Source organism: Heterocephalus glaber, unplaced genomic scaffold (assembly GCF_053883595.1).
Source record: "Heterocephalus glaber isolate CG9 unplaced genomic scaffold, H.glaber_assembly_v1.0 deba00001555, whole genome shotgun sequence".
NCBI classification, from domain to species: Eukaryota; Metazoa; Chordata; class Mammalia; order Rodentia; family Bathyergidae; genus Heterocephalus; species Heterocephalus glaber.
The window spans coordinates 1,815,686-1,832,735 of record NW_028258346.1 but is presented as its reverse complement, the minus strand read 5'-3'; the positions used below and the strand labels follow the sequence as shown (position 1 = coordinate 1,832,735).

The 17,050-nt window shown below is 37.4% G+C and overlaps 1 protein-coding gene across 7 annotated transcripts in view; it reads left to right on the top strand.

Annotated features, from left to right (window-relative positions):
• Positions 1 to 17,050, top strand: part of Rad54b (RAD54 homolog B) — a 94,970-nt gene that overhangs the window by 66,206 nt on the left and 11,714 nt on the right. For 6 of the 7 annotated variants that reach the window (XM_087190617.1, XM_087190618.1, XM_087190615.1 and 3 more), the window contains 4 exons: positions 260 to 467; positions 3,080 to 3,219; positions 5,095 to 5,385; positions 10,211 to 10,404. In XM_087190617.1, the coding sequence (XP_087046743.1) occupies positions 260 to 467; positions 3,080 to 3,219; positions 5,095 to 5,385; positions 10,211 to 10,404 (833 nt within the window). The remainder of the gene's footprint in view (positions 1 to 259; positions 468 to 3,079; positions 3,220 to 5,094; positions 5,386 to 10,210; positions 10,405 to 17,050) is intronic. The other variant, XM_087190616.1, reaches the window with a different exon arrangement.

Sequence of the window (17,050 nt, the reverse complement as noted above, 5' to 3'; positions counted from 1 at the left end):
AATGTGTACAGTACCAAATTTGATGAGTTTCATTTTTGTTTTTGTTTTTTGAGACAGGTTCTTGCTCAGACTGGCCTTGAAATCACTATGTAGCCTAGGCTGGCCTGAAACTTGCAGTGTTCTCCTCAGCCTCCTGAGTGCTGGATTACAGGCATTTGCCACCATGCTAGGCTGACAAGTTTCAAAACAGTTGAATATCAAGATATGACTGTAGTTTATGCTCATGGCTTGTTAAATATTATCTTTTTTTTTTTTTCAGGACCACAAAGTTGAAGAATTCATCAAATCTGTATTTTATTCTGTTCTTATCATTAGCTATGAAATGTTACTTCGTTCCCTGGAACAAATTAAGAATATAAAATTTGATCTTCTAATCTGTGATGAGGGACATCGTTTGAAAAACAGTGCCATTAAGACAACTACAGCCCTCATTAGCCTTTCTTGTGAGAAAAGAATAATTCTAACTGGTTGGTATTTAACTTTGGGAAGATATGATGGTTATTTTGCCTACTGAACATAACAGATAATGTGACCTGATACTTGATATCCCAAAACTGGTGATACTGAATGGAATTCATACTAATAATTATGTGTTAATTGAATCTTGGTAGGCTTTTGAATTCAAAAATCTCTGTATAATTTTCTGAAGCCCTGATGTTGGTACTTTTGAGGAATAAGCATAATGAATGGTGTCATAGTAGAGAATATAGGAGGTGAGGCTGGGCTTACCTGTGCTTGGTTTCTGAATCTGACATTTACAGCTGTGCAACTTTGGGTGAGTTAACTTCTCTGTACCTCAATTTTCTTGTCTGTGAAATAGGGACTATAATACCATCTACTTCATAGAATTTTGGTGAGGTTCAAAGTTAATCCATGCAAAGTTCTTGGGACTACCTGACATGTGGTAAGTACTTAATATAAATATCAGTCTGGGTGCTGCAGCTGCACCCAGCAAGAGTGGTGTGGAAACCAGAGAAGAGAAAAGCTGATGTTGGACATTTATAAAATGCTATTTTTAAAGGGAAAAAGGAATTGAAGAAATGAAAAATTTAATCTAGGTGATTTTTCGTGTCTTTGTTGCTTTGAGGAACTAAGTGGATTCTTTTTTCTTGATTGCCAAAGCTATGGTTCACACTTCTTGATTAGCCTTTGATCTTGAGATCCTTGGGGCTGGAAAGGAAATGGAAAAAAAAGACATGGCTGAATTTAGTTGTATTGTGCTAGAAGGGAAAAACCAGATGGTTTCTCCTTACTGATAAATGTGGGGTATTGCTTTTTTATTTTATTTTTTTTTGGTAATGGGAATCGAACTTGGGAACTTGTGCTTGTGAGGCAGGCGGTGGAACCACTGAGCTAAATCCCCAGCCCTGGATATTGCTTATTTAAAAGCTAGTGTGGCTATAAAGTAAAAAAGGTTAGCACCAGAAGAGAGAAGAAAAATGAATAAAAAAGATAAATGAGAAGTAGAGGTTATTGAAAAGTACTGAAGGTAAAGAATAAAAAGTCCTTGCAGGCCAGGGATTAGCTCAGTGGCACTGTGCCCACCTTGCAGGCCCAAGGCCCTGAGTTCCATCCCTGGCACCAAAAAAAAAAAAGTCCTTGTCTCACTTGAAGATCAGATAGCTTTCGTCCTCTTTTCTTCCATGAAATTCTCTCTGGCCATTTTTTTTTTTTTTTGGTACCAGGGATTGAACTCAAGTCCTTGTGCTTGTGAGGCAGGCAGTGGAACCACTGAGCTAAATCCCTGGCCCCAGATAGCTTTCTTTAGGAAAAATGAACAGATTAATATTCTCAATTACATTACCAATTTAACTGCCATTCCAAATTAAATTTAATCTTTATAGTTTATTCTGGTACTTCATTTAGAAGGAATGTCCTGATGGTGACAGTTGAGATAATTTCTTTTTTTTTTTTGGTACCAGGGATCGAACTTGGGTCCTTGCGCTTGAAAGGCAGGCAACCGAACCACTGAGCCAAATCCCCAGCATAGAGATAATTTCATTTTAAGAGTTAGGATTGTCCCCTGTCTCCTTACTTTGTCAGTCTTAGATTTTTTTTGCTTTCCTATCCTTGTCACTTATAACTCTGAGAGCTCTGAAATTAGGTAAAAATTAGCAATAACCTCTTAAATTTAGAGATACATGTGATTGGTTTTTATGTCCTTTAGAATTCCCTGAATGAATTCTTTGCTTTTATAATGACAGGATATTTTGCTCCCATGGTGATTTGCTTGTTATTATAAAAGTTCATGTTTGTATGTAAGTATATACTTTGCTGTATACGTGATAGGTGCTCAGTAATTAAGAATCAAAGAAGTTTTGATTTTATTTCTGGTATTATCTAGCCTAGTTAATATTGATTGGAAAATGGCTAGGATTCAAACTGACTAGCAGACTAGTGTATTAAGTCTGCTAGGGCTGCTGTAACAAAATCTGAAAGTCTTAGGCATTGTTCTAAGTACATTATATAGTTTGATGACTTTGATCCTTTCAGCCCAGGGAGCTAGTCTTATCATCCCCATTTTATAGACAATACACTGATATAAATAACTGGCTCAGGGTTAGATAGTGTTGAGACTCTGAGCCTGACTCTGTTACTGTGCTGTTAAAACCAGAATTAAGAAGAGCCGGGCAATGTGGCATATACCTGTAATCTCTGCTATTTGGGAGGCTGAGGCAGAATGATTTCGAGTTTGAGGCCAGCTTTGGCAACTTAGTGAGATCCTGTCTCAAAACAAGAACAATAGCAACAGCAAAAGCCCAAAAGGAGAGTTTTTTGAGACAGTCTTGCTATCCAGTTCATGCTGGCCTCGAACTCACTATGTAGCCCAAGCTGACCTCAAACTTGGAGCAGTTCTGCTTCAGCCTCCTGAGTGCTGGGATTATAGGCATGTGCCACTACACCTGGGTACCAAAAAGACAGTTAAAGACTTATGTGATTATTAATATTTTAAATTTGATTTGGCTGCTCTTTCTGGATTTTAGGGAATTTGCTTATATTCCTTTGAGGGAAGAGAGTACAAACTTTCATAAATACTTGTGATTATAAAACAAATTTGGTCTTCTCTATCTCTCCTTAGGTACTCCAATTCAGAATGATCTGCAAGAATTTTTTGCATTAATTGATTTTGTAAATCCAGGAGTACTGGGCTCTTTGGCATCTTACAGGAAAATATATGAAGAACCCATCGTTATGTCGAGAGAACCTTCTGCTTCTGAGGTATAATTTACTTTAATAAATAAGTTTGAAAAAGAGCAGTATATCTGGAAAAACTATCTATAGCTTGGGTATTACTTTAATTTAGAAAAAATTAATAAGTGAACTTTTTTCTTACATTCTTTCATATTTTCATTCCTTATTTTAGAAAATGACATCATGACTTGTCTAAAATTCATAAATAGGTATTTCAGAAAGATTATAAATGACAATAAATGTATCAAAATATTCTTCCTTGCTGGTATTGAAAAAAGTTAACCAAGGTAAACAGGAGGTAACTTTTCTACTCTTTTGTGGGTGTTAGAGTAGGTTGAATTTACATAGTAACACCAAGCATAGATGAGAGTACCGTTCTCTGCTAGTGGAGATGTAAATTGGCATAACTTGAGGACAGTTTGGCAGTATGTATCAGAAAAATCTTAATATTGTGTATATCTTGTGACCTAGTAGTACTTTTAGGAATTTATTATAAAGAAGTAACAATAGATTTGTTTAAAGATTTTGCTGTAAGGGAAGAAAATTGGAAACAAACTAAAGAAAATTAACAGGAAACAAACATTTTTAAAGACAGGGAAATTGGTTAAATTATGGTCTTCATTTTGTAAAGATATTCTCCTTAATTGACTTTAAGATACTATCAACTGGGGCTAGGGATTTAGCTCAGTGGTTCCGGTGCCTGCCTCGCAACCGCAAGGTTCCAAGTTCGATCCTTGGTACCAAAAAAAAAAAAGGATGCTATCAATTGTACAGTATATATCATTATTTTATATATCACTAAGTAAAACACATTATCAATTAAAATTGATAGAAGTCATTGATTATAAAGGCATCTTATACCAGAGTAGCTAAAATGTGAAAAATTCTGTCTTAGCATTCACAAAACAGCAATTTGTCAACAAATATTTATTGAACATTTTCTATGAACCAGAAACTGCACAAAATAATGGTACATGTGATTTATTTCCCCTAGTGCTGGAGATTAAACCCAGGGCCTTGAACATGCTAGGCAAGCACTTTACCACTGAACTATTCCCTCTGCTTGGTTTATGTGAATATTTAATAGCATGAAGAATTTATGATCTCTCATTTTTAAAAAAGATCACATTCATTTCTCCAGCACACACATGAAACATCATAAAAGGGTCAAAGGCTAAGTACTAAAAACTGATTGATGCCTTGTTTGCCTGAAGCTTAATAGTTTGAGATCCTATTTTTGTTATGTAGAGAAACAGGACTTAGTTGGTTGTTTCTGGTTGTGAAAATTAGATTAGATTTATTATTTATTTATTTTTGAAAATTGATTTATAATTTCTTATTACTGTATAACTGTAGTTTCTGTCTTTTATTTAATGAGCCTATTAGTTTCATAATAAAAATTAAACCTTGTTTTAAAATATAAAGGAACATTTCTGATTTATATAGGAATAATATACACTTATGGGATTTATTTTAAGCTCTACTGTAAAGTTCTGTACTCAAAAAATTCTATATAGAGAATTTGAACGTATATTTCATTAATATTATACTTTGGGTTAAAAGGTACTATTATTTAATGAACAATTTGTAAGAATTTTGAAAAAAATCAACATTGTTTTGGGCCAATAATTTCCTATGGGCTTAGTTTTAGAGTGAATATTTGTCAAAATATTTGCTTCTGAGAACTTTGCTGTCAGTTCTTTGCTAATGATTTTAAGACCATGTCCCCTTCTAGTCTTCACAGAAAAGCTTACTTTCAGGATGCTTTCATTTGTAGTTCGTTGATTTCTGATGGTTCTGCATGGTGCCTCTAACCAAACAAGCCATGAGTAGGAGATTGTGGCTTCACTTAACTAAATTATTATACTGAACATTTAATTTAAGTCTGCTCTTTTTCCATAGGAAGAAAAGGAGCTAGGAGAGAGAAGAGCAGCTGAACTTACTCGTGTCACTGGACTTTTTATCCTTAGAAGAACCCAGGAAGTCATAAATAAGTATCTCCCACCTAAAATAGAGAATGTACTCTTTTGCCGACCAGCAACACTGCAGATTGAACTTTATAAAAAGCTGTTGAATTCCCAGGCTATCAGGTTCTGTCTTCAAGGGTCCCTGGAAAATAGTCCTCATCTAATATGTATAGGAGCTCTTAAAAAACTGTGCAATCACCCCTGCCTTTTGTTCAACTCCATAAAGGTAAGGAGAAGAAAAACAATGGCAGAGATGGGTGCTATGGTATGCGAGTCCAAGGAGACCGATTGGACTAATCGTTGAGGTTGAATTTGTGGGTTCTTTTCCATTTTTTTTTCCTTTTTTCATGGTACTGAGGACTGAACCCAGGTCTGGTGCATGCTAGACAAGTGGTGTACCATTGAGCTACATCCCTAGCCCTTTATTTTAGTTTGAGACAGTCTTTCTATGTCGCCTAGGCAGGCCTCAGTCTTGCAATCCTCTTGCCTCAGCTTCTTGAGTACGTGTGATTATAGGCATGTGCTATTGTACATGGTACATTTGTGGGTTTTGTAAAAGCTTTGCAGCACTTGCAGTTTGGTTCTATTAGAGCTTCTCCAACCTTCTACTTGTTCTGTAGACCATGTGCACATTCCCAAGAAGGCTTTCAGACATTGCCTTCTACAGTTTGTGCCTCATGCTCTTTGGGACCTTGTCTTAATACTTTGCCATAATCAGTTGATTTTGTTTGATGCTAACAAATAGGAAATTTACTATTAAAATATTTATTTTTCTTAGTATAAAAGTGATACATGATTGTTGCATGTGGAAAAATCAGAAAAATTAAAAAAAGGAAAATCATTGTAAGCTCTGAAGCCAGAAAAAAAAAATCACATTTTGGTACTAATATCTGCTACAGGGCCAGGGATTTAGCTCTGTGGCGCCTGCCTTGTAAGCACAAGATCCTGAGTTCGATCTCTGGTACCAGAAAAGATAGAAAGAAAGAAAGAGAGAGATAGAGAGAGTAAGAGAGGAGGAAGGACCAAATAAACTTCTCTTTAAAAAAAAAAATCAGCTACATTATTAAACATTTATCATATACTGAAACTACATACTTTTCTAGTTTTATTTTATTTACTCTTTATGCAACTCTGTTATTTTACTACCCCCCTTTTTTTGAGATGAGGTCTTACTGTGTTGTCCAGCCTGTTCTTGAACTCCTGCTTATCCTCGCCAACAGCTGGTACTGGAGGTCCATGCCAGCTTCCTTAGTTTTTTTTTTTTTTTGGTACTGGGTATCAAACTGAGGACCTTACACTTGTGAGGCAGGCGTGGTGCCACTAGGCTAAATCCCCAGTCCCTTTCCTTAGTTTTTTTTTGGGGGGTGGCTACTGGGGATTGAACTTGGGATTCCTTCCTTAGTTTTTTTTGGTACTGGGGATTGAACTCGGGTCCTTGCGCTTGTGCAGCAGGTGGCGAAACCACTGAGCTAAATCCCCGGCCCTTCCTTTCTTTTTGATGTTGAAGAAATAGGGGCTCAGAGATAATGCATATATAATCTGATTCTAGAAAACCTTTTAATTTTAGTGATACTGTACTACTTTTTTTTACTAAGTAAATTGTGACTATTTCCCCAAATTAGATATCTTCTGCAAGTATGATTTTTAATGACTACATAATAGGGTTATTTGGATATTTAATAAATGTAAGGCAATTTGGAGTACAGTAAGAGTTTTCTGTTTTGGATTAGAATTGAGTGTCAGTCTCCATTTTATTACTTAGGTCTTTGGTCTTTTACTAATTAGTACTACTAATTAGAACTACTCATCAGTTCTTTAACTGTTGACAGGTTACGTAGTCATTATATTTGTGAGCCGTAATTTATTTTTTTTTTTTGGTACCAGGGATCGAACTTGGGTCCTTGCACTTGCACAGCAGGCGGTGAAACCACTGAGCTAAATCCCTGGCCCTAGCCATCATTTTTTTTATCTGGAAAGCAGAGACAATAATTTCTTAATAATGTTATTGTGACAATTTGATGAGAGTTCTGGAGAAAATCTAGCAGAATGCCTGGTTATGGAAACTGCATCATAACCATTAATACCCTATTTTACCTTGAATAATTTTTATTCTTTTATTTTTTCTTCAAAAAAGTAAAATCAAAATTTGCCAAAAAACCTAAAACAAAATCTCTGGGTGCTACTTTTTGCTGAAGTCATTAATTCTGTATTTATTAAATGAAGCATTGTACCAGAATTCTCCAAGTTTATCCTACAGTGAATTATATATACCTAGTTTATCATAGAAGTCAGTTTTGTGTAACTCTGAAGAAGGCAGGATTATAACAATTTATTAAGCAACTTTTAAAGAAGCAGATTCCATATGCAAGTGGTAAAAATTAAACCCTTGGGCATGAAGCCTAGCAAAAAGAAGCCAAAGTCGATCCCTGGTACCAAAAAAAAAAGAGAGAAGCCAAAAATTCTCCCTTAAAAGGAAGACATTATGATGGCCCAGAATGTTCCAGTTAAGAATATCCTTGCACATTCTTTTTTTTTTTGGTACCAGGAATGGAACTCGGGTCCTTGCACTTGCAAGGCAGGCAGTGGAACCACTGAGCTAGATCCCTGGCCCTTCTTGCACATTCTTAAAGCAGCAGGGGGCTCTAAATGTCTCCATTGTTACCATATGGCCACTGGTAACAGGCAGAGAGAATGGTCTCAGTTTCAAATAGGGCGCATCATTTATAGTCTGAAACTATTCAGAAGAACTTTTCCTCTAACATCATAGCAAATAAGGATCACTATGAAAGGGCTACAATAAGCCTTCTGCATATATAGTAAACCTTAAGCAATGGTTTATAAATCTAAATATGTTCCTAGTGATATTAGGTAGTTTCCCAAGTTTAATCAAGGTGCTGGGTCTCTTGAGGAAATGTTAATAGAATGTAACCACCAAAAGTATTATAAATCATAATCTAAGGGTACCAGGTTACATGGAGTCAGAGGAGAGAGTACTATATCTTCATTAGCTGATGTAAGTCTACCCGGTCAATCATGGGTGATACATCAAGCTGTCATAGCATAACATTTTATCCATTAGTTGATTAGTAATTAGTGGTATGTACTATAATGTTCTGGGCAGCTTTTAAAACTGCATCTGTCCAGACCTCAACAAATACAGAATGATTCAGAATCTCTGAAAATAGAACCCAGGCATGCCTGAGAATTTTGCAAGTGATTCTGATTATGTGGTCCTGGGTAAGAATTTGTGCTTTAAGATCACCTGTCTTGCTTGTATTCTGATTTAATATTCACCAGTCTTCTGCTGGTGATTTGGCTTCTCCTTTGAATCTTCTTTGTTAGGACAGAGTATGTAGACCAATTCATTTAAATAGGTGTATCACTTGTAGGTCAATATAAACTTCAGAATCCATTGAATTGATGTATGCAGTCTCTTTAATTTGATTAGTTTGAGCCATCAATTTCTTTTTTTTTTTTGTACCAGGGATTGAACTCAGGACCTTGTGCTTGCGAGGCAGGCGAGGCACCACTGAGCTAAATCCCTGGCCCGAGCCATTAATTTCTTATAGCTTAAGCATGTTCAAGTTTTCAAACATGAACAGCTGTGGACTAGACCCTGCGTCTGTGGTCCTTTGATGATGTCTTAATTGTAAGCTTTTTAGCAAACAGGCTTGGGGCAGCTAGTAGCCATCTCTTTTCCCTCATATGTAAATGTCTTAAAGTTCCAAATACTTTTATTCAAATAACTTTATCTAATTATTGCTATATTATGGTAATAAGACGAAATTAGTGCTTTGTGCCCAGCATCTTCTACATGGAACTTATTGCCTTTGCGATATTTCTAGTACTATTAAAGAAGGAATAGAATACACATTAAAAACATTAGGGAGTATAAAAAAGTATAGTTAACTGCTCAATTAAGGTCAAAGCTGAAATGTGCTAGAAAGAGAGACAGAAAGAGACAGAAAGAGAGAGCTATGAATGATCAAGTATAATTTGCATTGGGTTCAAGTATTTATAGGATTGAGATAATTGGCCATAAAAATGAGAAAACATTCTTGGAAGTGGTGTAGATTAAAGAAAAATTTCAAAGATTGTGATAATTCTGGTAAATATGGGAGAGAGGAGATCTGCCAATCCTGGGAATTTAACCTAAAAAGTGATCAGTCATTAAAAACGCTGACCTCTACTTATATATTCATGTTGTAACTAGACAGTTTTGTAGGAGGGACCTCAGAGGTACTGATGATTGTTTTGAAATGCTCTCAAGACTACATGGGCTGGGGATTTAGTTCACTGGTTCTGCCACCTGCCTCTTAAGTGCAAGGTCCAGAGTTAGATCCCCGGTACCACAAAAAAAAAAAAAAAAAAGACTATAGTATTAGTAAAATTGGGACTGGGGCTTGTGGCTCAGTGGACGAGCACTTGCCTAGCATGTGTGAGGCCCCAGTTCAGTCCTCAGTACCCTACTCTCCACCAAACTATTATTAGTAAAATAAAAAGTATTGTAAGAATAAACTTCTCTGTTAATTTATTGGTGAGATTGTTACTTTTTACAGAAGAAACAAGCAAATTAAGTAAACTTGTGGTTGTTTGTGAATAACACCTGGAAGATGTTATTTGCAGCCCACAAATCAGGAGAAAATAGTACCAGGGAAGGAGAGAGAAAAATAGAAAAGGGCATGTTGATGATGGGAAATGTCAGGGTTCTGGAGACGACAGGTTTTGCATTTTTGTTTGCCCTTTGTTTTCTTCCTCTGTTTTTCTCTGCCCACCCCCCCTTGAATGTTATATGCGGAAAATGATCTTGCACTTGCAAGTTGAAGGGAGCAGCCCTGAGGCTGTATTACAATTGCTCAGTAATCAGCTCAGTGGGATGCGTGTTACTTTTTTCAAAAATGATCAAATCGTGACTTATAAAGGTTTACTTAACAGTTAGCTTGGACCTTTCAGGTAGCTATTAATCTCTACCTCCTCCCATAATTTTAGCGTTTTTGTTGTCCTTAAAAAAAACAAATATGAGCTAGTATTAACAGTCACCTTTTAAATAGGGAAAAGATTGTAGCTCAACTTGTGATGGAAACGAAGAAAAGAGTCTATACGAAGAAAAGAGTCTGTACGAAGGCTTGCTAAATGTGTTTCCTGCTGATTATAATCCTCTGGTGTTTATGGAGAAGGATTCAGGAAAACTACAAGTGCTGGCAAAACTCCTAGCTGTTATCCATGAACTTCGTCCCACTGAAAAGTAAGAGATTAGTTTAGAACACTACCTGTAAGTGCTAAAAGGGTTTTTAGCCTTTTCTATTGCTTACTTCTCTCTTCTCCCCCCATGTAAGAAAACATTAAAAATATTTTTCTCTGGGGTCATGGTAAGCTCTAGTATTTTATAAACTTAACAACAATATATAAGTTTTTATTTAAGAAAAACTATATGTAATATATGTATATTTAAAAAACACTAGTGATGTCTTCTGATATATAACACCTTGTTTCTCAGTTTCTTACTGTTTCCTGAATGTTAATATACCTTAGGATTTTCTTTTTAGCCTTTCTTTATCAACACTCATCCAATCATTGAATTCTGTTAATTTTATTTTTTTCTTTTTTTTTTTGTATTAAATTCTTTTATTGGTACATTGTAGGTATACAACACAGTTACATTTCTCATTGGGAATTGTACCTTTACATAATGCATCTTGGTTCTTATTTTTTCCCCATTCCTAGCCCTCCCTTCACGCCCTCCACCCTTCCCTATTTACAAAGACTTTATTTCCATTTTTTCCATTTTTCATCATTTTTCCTTTCCCTTCTTTCCTTTCCCCTGGCCCTCCCACTACCCCTACCCCTTTGGACCTTTTCTTCCTATTTTACATTTTCGATTATTCATTCTAATCATTGGTACATTTTAGGTATACAATATAATGACATTCATCATTGGAAATTTGCACCTTTACATAATCTCTCTTGGTTCTTATTTTTCACCCTTGCCCAGCCCTCCCTTCAACCCCTCCATTCCTCCCTATTTACAAAGATTTTGTTCCTATTTTCCCATTTTCTCCTATTAATCCCATTCCCTTCTATCCTTTCCCCTAGCCCTCCCACTTCCTTCCCCTTTGCCCCTTTTCCTATTTCACATTACCTATTATACATTTAGTCCTTATTTACACTTTCAGTTTCTCACACCAGAGAAGCTATTCACTATTTACACGTGTGTCCTATTTATTTCACTTAAGAGTATCACCTCAATGTGCATGCACTTAGCTATAAATGTCTCTAATTTCTCATTTTTTATGTCTGAGTAGTACTCCATTTTATTAAAAAACACATTTTCTTTGTCCAGTCTCCAGTTGATGGGCATTTGGGCTGTTTCCAAGTTTTAGCTATTACAAACTATGCTGCTATGAACATGGGCGCACATATATCACTGTGGTATGATTCTTTGAATTCTTTGGGGAAGATCCCCAGCAGTGGAATAGCAGGGTCAAATGGGACTTCCAGTCCTAGTTCTTTGAGGTATCTCCATACTGATTTCCACAGTGGTTGCACCAGTCTACACTCCCACCAGCAGTGGAGCAGGGTTCCTCTTTCCCCACAGCCCCGCCAGCATTTGTTATTGGTTGATTTCATGATAGCAGCCATTCTTTCTGGAGTGAAGTGGAATCTCAGTGTTGTTTTCATTTGCATCTCTCAAATGACCAGTGATGTTGAACATTTTTTCCTGTATTTATTTGCTATTTCTACTTCTTTGTCTGAGAAATGTCTGTTCATTTCAGATGCCCATTTTTGGACTGGGTCTTTAAATTTGGGAGGTCTGATCTTTTTAAGTTCTTTATAGATTCGAGATAGTAGCCCTTTGTCTGAGGAAGAGCAGGTGAAGATTTTTTCCCACATTGTGGGTTGTCTCTTCACACTGCTGGTGGTTTCTCTTGCTGTGCAGAAGCCTTTTAATAAGAAGAGATCCCATTTGTTGATTGTTTGTGCTAGTTCACGGGCAACTGAGGTTTTGTTCATAAAATCTTTTCCTACACTGATGTCTTCAAGGGTTCTACCTAACCTCTGTTCTAACTGGTTCAGAGTTTCTATTTTAATATTTAGATCTTTAATCCATTTTGATTTTAGTTTAGTGCATGGTGAGAGATATAGGTCTAGTTTTAATCTTTGGCAAGTTGAAGCCCAATTTTTCCAGCACTATTTATTAAAGAGGCTGTCTTTCCTCCAGTGAGGGTGTTTGGCTCCTTTGTCGAAGATGAGATGGCTGAGTGTGTCTGGTGTTGTTTCTGCATCTTCTAATCTGTTCCACTGGTCCTCAGGTCTGTTTCTTTGCCAGTCCCATGGTGTTTTTATCACAGTAGCTTTGTAGTATAGTTGCAGGTTGGGAATTGTGATACCCCCTGCCATGTCTCTGTTACCTAGAATTGCTTTTGCTATTCTGGGTCTCTTCTTGTTCCAAATGAATTTTTGAATTGTTCTCAAGGTCCATGAAGTATGCTGCTGGGATCTCAGTTGGAATTGCATTAAATCTATGTAGCAGTTTTGGAAGTATGGCCATTTTCACTCTATTAATCCTTCCTACCCAGGAGCAGGGGATGTCTGTCCATTTTCTGATATCATCTTCAATCTCTCTTTTCAGAGTGCCATAGTTTTCAGAGAAGAGGTCTTTGATTTCTTTCGTTAGGTTGATTCCTAGGTATTTCAGTTTTTTGGATGCTATTGTGAAAGGAATTATTTGCCCTATTTCTCTCTCAGTGAGTCTGTCATTGGTGTAGAGGAAAGCTATTGATTTTTGTGTGTTGACCTTGTAACCAGCTACTTGACTGAATTTGGTTACTAAGTCGAGAAGACTTTTGGTGGAGTTCTTGGGGTCTTCTATATAGAGTATCATGTCATCTGCAAATAATGACAATTTGACTTCTTCCTTACCTATCTTTATTCCTTTTATTTCTTTCTCTTGTCTAATTGCCGTGGCTAATGTTTCCAGAACTATATTGAGCAAGAGTGGTGATAGTGGACATCCTTGTCTTGTTCCTGATTTTAGTGTGAAGGATTTCAGTTTTTGACCATTTAGTATGATATTGGCTGTTGGTGTTTCATAGATGGCTTCTATCAGTTTGAGGTAGAGACCATCTATTCCAATTTTTTGAAGGGTTTTTATCATAAATGTGTGTTGGATTTTGTCAAATGCTTTTTCTGCATCTATGGAGCTAATCATATGGTTTTTGTCCTTGGCTCTATTGATATAGTGTATTATATTGATTGATTTTCATATATTGAACCATCCCTGCATCCCTGGGATGAATCCCACTTGATCAGGGTGTATGATCTTCTTGATGATCTTCTGCATTCTGTTTGCCATTATCTTATTAAGGATTTTTGCCTCTATGTTCATTAGTGAGATTGGCCTATAGTTCTCCTTTTCAGTTGGGTCTTTCTCTGCTTTGGGGATCAAGGTGATGCTTGCTTCCAGGAATGAATTTGGGAATATTGCTTCCCTTTCAATTTCACTGAAGAGTTTAAACAGTAGTGGCAGCAGTTCCTCTCTGAATGTCTTGTAGAATTCAGCAGTGAAGCCATCAGGGCCTGGGCTTTTCTTAGTTGATAAGTTTTTAATTACATTTTCAATTTCATTGGTTGATATTGGGTTGTTCAGAATTTTGAGGTCTTCTTCGTTCAACTTTGGTAATTCATATGTATCTAGGAATCTGTCCATTTCTTCTGTGTGGTCCATCTTATTGGTGTATAGGTTCTGGAAGTGTAGGTATTGATGATCCTCTGGATTTCTGCTGGGTCTGTTGTAATTTCACCCTTTTCATTCCCAATTGCATGGATTTGGGCCTTTTCTTTCCTTTTTCTGAGAAGGTTGGCTAAAGGTTTGTCAATTTTGTTGATTCTTTCAAAGAACCAAGTCTTGGCTTCATTGATTTTTTGTATCATTCTCTTAGTCTCCATTGCATTGATTTCTCCTGTGATCTTTCTAATTTCCTCCCTTGTATGAGCTTTGGGGTTGTCCTGCTCTTCTTTTTCTAGAAGCTTGAGGTTCAGCATCAGGTTGTTTAATTGGGCTCGTTCTGTTTTCCTAATATGTGTATTCACTGCTATGAATTTCCCTTGTAAGACAGCTTTCATTGTGTTCCATAGATTCCTCTATGTTGTATTGTCATTGTCATTTAATTGAAGGAACTGTCTGATTTCTTCTTTAATTTCCTCTGTGACCCATTGGTTATTCAGAAATGTGTTGTTCAATTTCCACGTGTTTATGAAATTTTTTGAGTTTCTTTTGCTATGGATCTCCAATTTCATCGCACTGTGGTCTGATAATGTACAGGGGATAACTTCAATTCCTTTGCACTTACTTAAACATGTTCTATGTATGAGTTTTTAGTCTGTTTTTGAGAATGACCCATGTTCAGCTGAGAAGAATGTGTATTGTGATTTTTGTGGGGTGGAAGACTCTGTAAACATCTGTTAAGTTCATTTGTTCAAGAGTTCGATTGAGTTCTAGTATTTCATTACTTATTTTTAGTCTAGTTGATCTATCTGTTTGTGACAGTGGGGTGTTGAGGTCCCCCACTACAATTGTATTAGTGCATGTATGACTTTTCATGTCCGTTAGTATTTGTTTTATATAGTTGGGTGCACTAGTGTTTGGTGCATAGATATTTATGATTGCCATCTGTTCCTTTTGGATTCTTCCCTTTACAAGGATGTAGTGTCCTTCTTCATCTCTCTTAATCAGTGTTGATTTGAAATCTACTTGATCTGCAAAGAGGATAGCTACTCCTGCTTTTTTTCGGATGCCTGTCACATGGAGTATTGTTTTCCACCCTTTAACTTTCAGTCTATGAGTTTCCTTTTGAATTAAGTGTTTCTTGTATGCAGCATATTGTTGGATTTTGCTTCTTGACCCGTTCTGCCAGTATATTTCTTTTGATTGGTGAATTGAGACCATTAACATTGATGGTTCTAACTGAAACGTATTGACTTGTCATTGCCATGACTTTTTCTTTTTGTTGGGTTCTCCCCCTTTACATTTAATTTCTTGTCATGCCAGATGGGTTCATTCTGCTTTGCTTCCTGGGGTTGTGATCCTCAATGTCTGTTCCTAGGATATTGTGTAAAATTCTTTGGAGTGCTGGTTTGGTATTTACGAAGTTCCTAAGGTGCTCTTTGTCATGAAAGTATTTTATTTCTCCATCCATTTTGAAAGATAGTTTTGCAGGGTACCTCAATCTGGGTTAGAGGCTGTTTTCTTTTAGGGCTTGGAATATGTCACTCCAAGCTCTTCTTGCCTTGATGGTTTGTGTTGAGAAGTCTGCTGTGATTCTGATGGGCATTCCTTTGTATGTGATTTGTTTCTTTTCTCTGACTGCTTGTAGAGCTTTGTTCTTCTGTTGTGTTTCTCGAATCTTAACAATTATATGCCTATGTGTAGATTTTTTTTGATTAAAGCTAACTGGAGTCCTATGTGCCTCACTTGTCTGTATGTCAAGCTCTTTTCCCCTGCTTAGGAAGTTTTCTGCCATTATTTCTGTGAAGAGATTTTTTTATGTCATCTGCACTCTCTCCTGTTTCTTCATTGACTCCAATCAGTCTTATGTTATTCTTCTTTGCATCATCTAGCAGCTGCTGGATTGATTTCTCATGTTCCCTTATAATTTTGAAGCAATTTTTCTTTTCGTGGTCACTAATTGCAATCTTATCTTCTATATCTGAAATTCTGTCCTCACATTGGCTCATTGTGCTGTGTAGACTTTCAATGGAGTTTTTCATGTCCTGGAAATCTATTTGCATCTGTTTTATGGATTCCATTTGTTTCTTATGTTGAGATTCCATCATGTTCCTGAGCTCCTCTCTAGATTTATTAATCATGTCTTACACTAGGGGCACAATTTCTCCTGTTATCTGAGAAATTATTTCTGATTTCATTTTTTCCAGATCCCCTTTTGTTGCCAGTTCAGTGGGTCTAAGTGGTTGAGTATCAGAGTGTTCCATCTCATTTCCCTTTGGGGTTGCTGTAGGTGATCTGGAAGTCTGGTTTTGAGACTTATTTACATGTTTTCTCATTTCGACTGGGGCGGGGGGCTGTTAGCACCTGCACGGATTACCTCCTCTGAGCTGGGTGAGGTGGGCCAGGGGCTGCGAGCATCGGTAGAGATGGTGACCCAAAAGCCCTTTCCTGTGGGCTGGGAGCAGCGGGAGGGATGGTGGCCAGGAAGCCCCTTCCTGTGGACCAGGAGCAGTGGGATGGTGGCTCAGAAGTCCCTCCCTCTGGGCGGGGAGCGGCGGGAGGGATGGTGGCCTGGAAGCCTTTTCCTCTGGGCCAGGAGCAGTGGGACAGAAGGTGGCCCAAAAGCCCTTTTCTCTGGGCTGGGAGCAGTGAGAGGGATGGTGACCAGGAAGCCCCGTCCTCTGGACCAGGAGCAGTGAGACGATGGCTCAGAAGCCCCTACTGCTGGGCCAGGAACAGTGGGACTCAGTACCTTGGTCTGGTGGTCTGGTGTCCTCTGCATCTTTGTAGTGTGGAACCAGGTGGCTGCCTGTCTGCAGCAGGGTGATTCGGTGTCTTCCACGCGACTCAGGACCTCGGTAGGGCATGCACAGACCTTCCTGTGTGCAGCGGGCTGATTCGGCGTGTTCTGTGTGACTCAGGACTTCGGTAGGGCATGGGCAGACCTGCCTGTCTGCAGTGGGGTGCTTTGGCATCTTCCACGTGACTCAGAACCTCCTAATTTTATTTCTTAATTCAGGAATCTATCCCCTTTTCCTTTACTAAGATTTTGTTTAGATTATTACAGTTTTTTTAAGTTACTTTTTTCATTGGTGAGAGAAAATACCTGATACCCAAAGTTAAAGGAGGAAAAGTTTATTTAGCTCACAGGTTATACAGGTTTCAG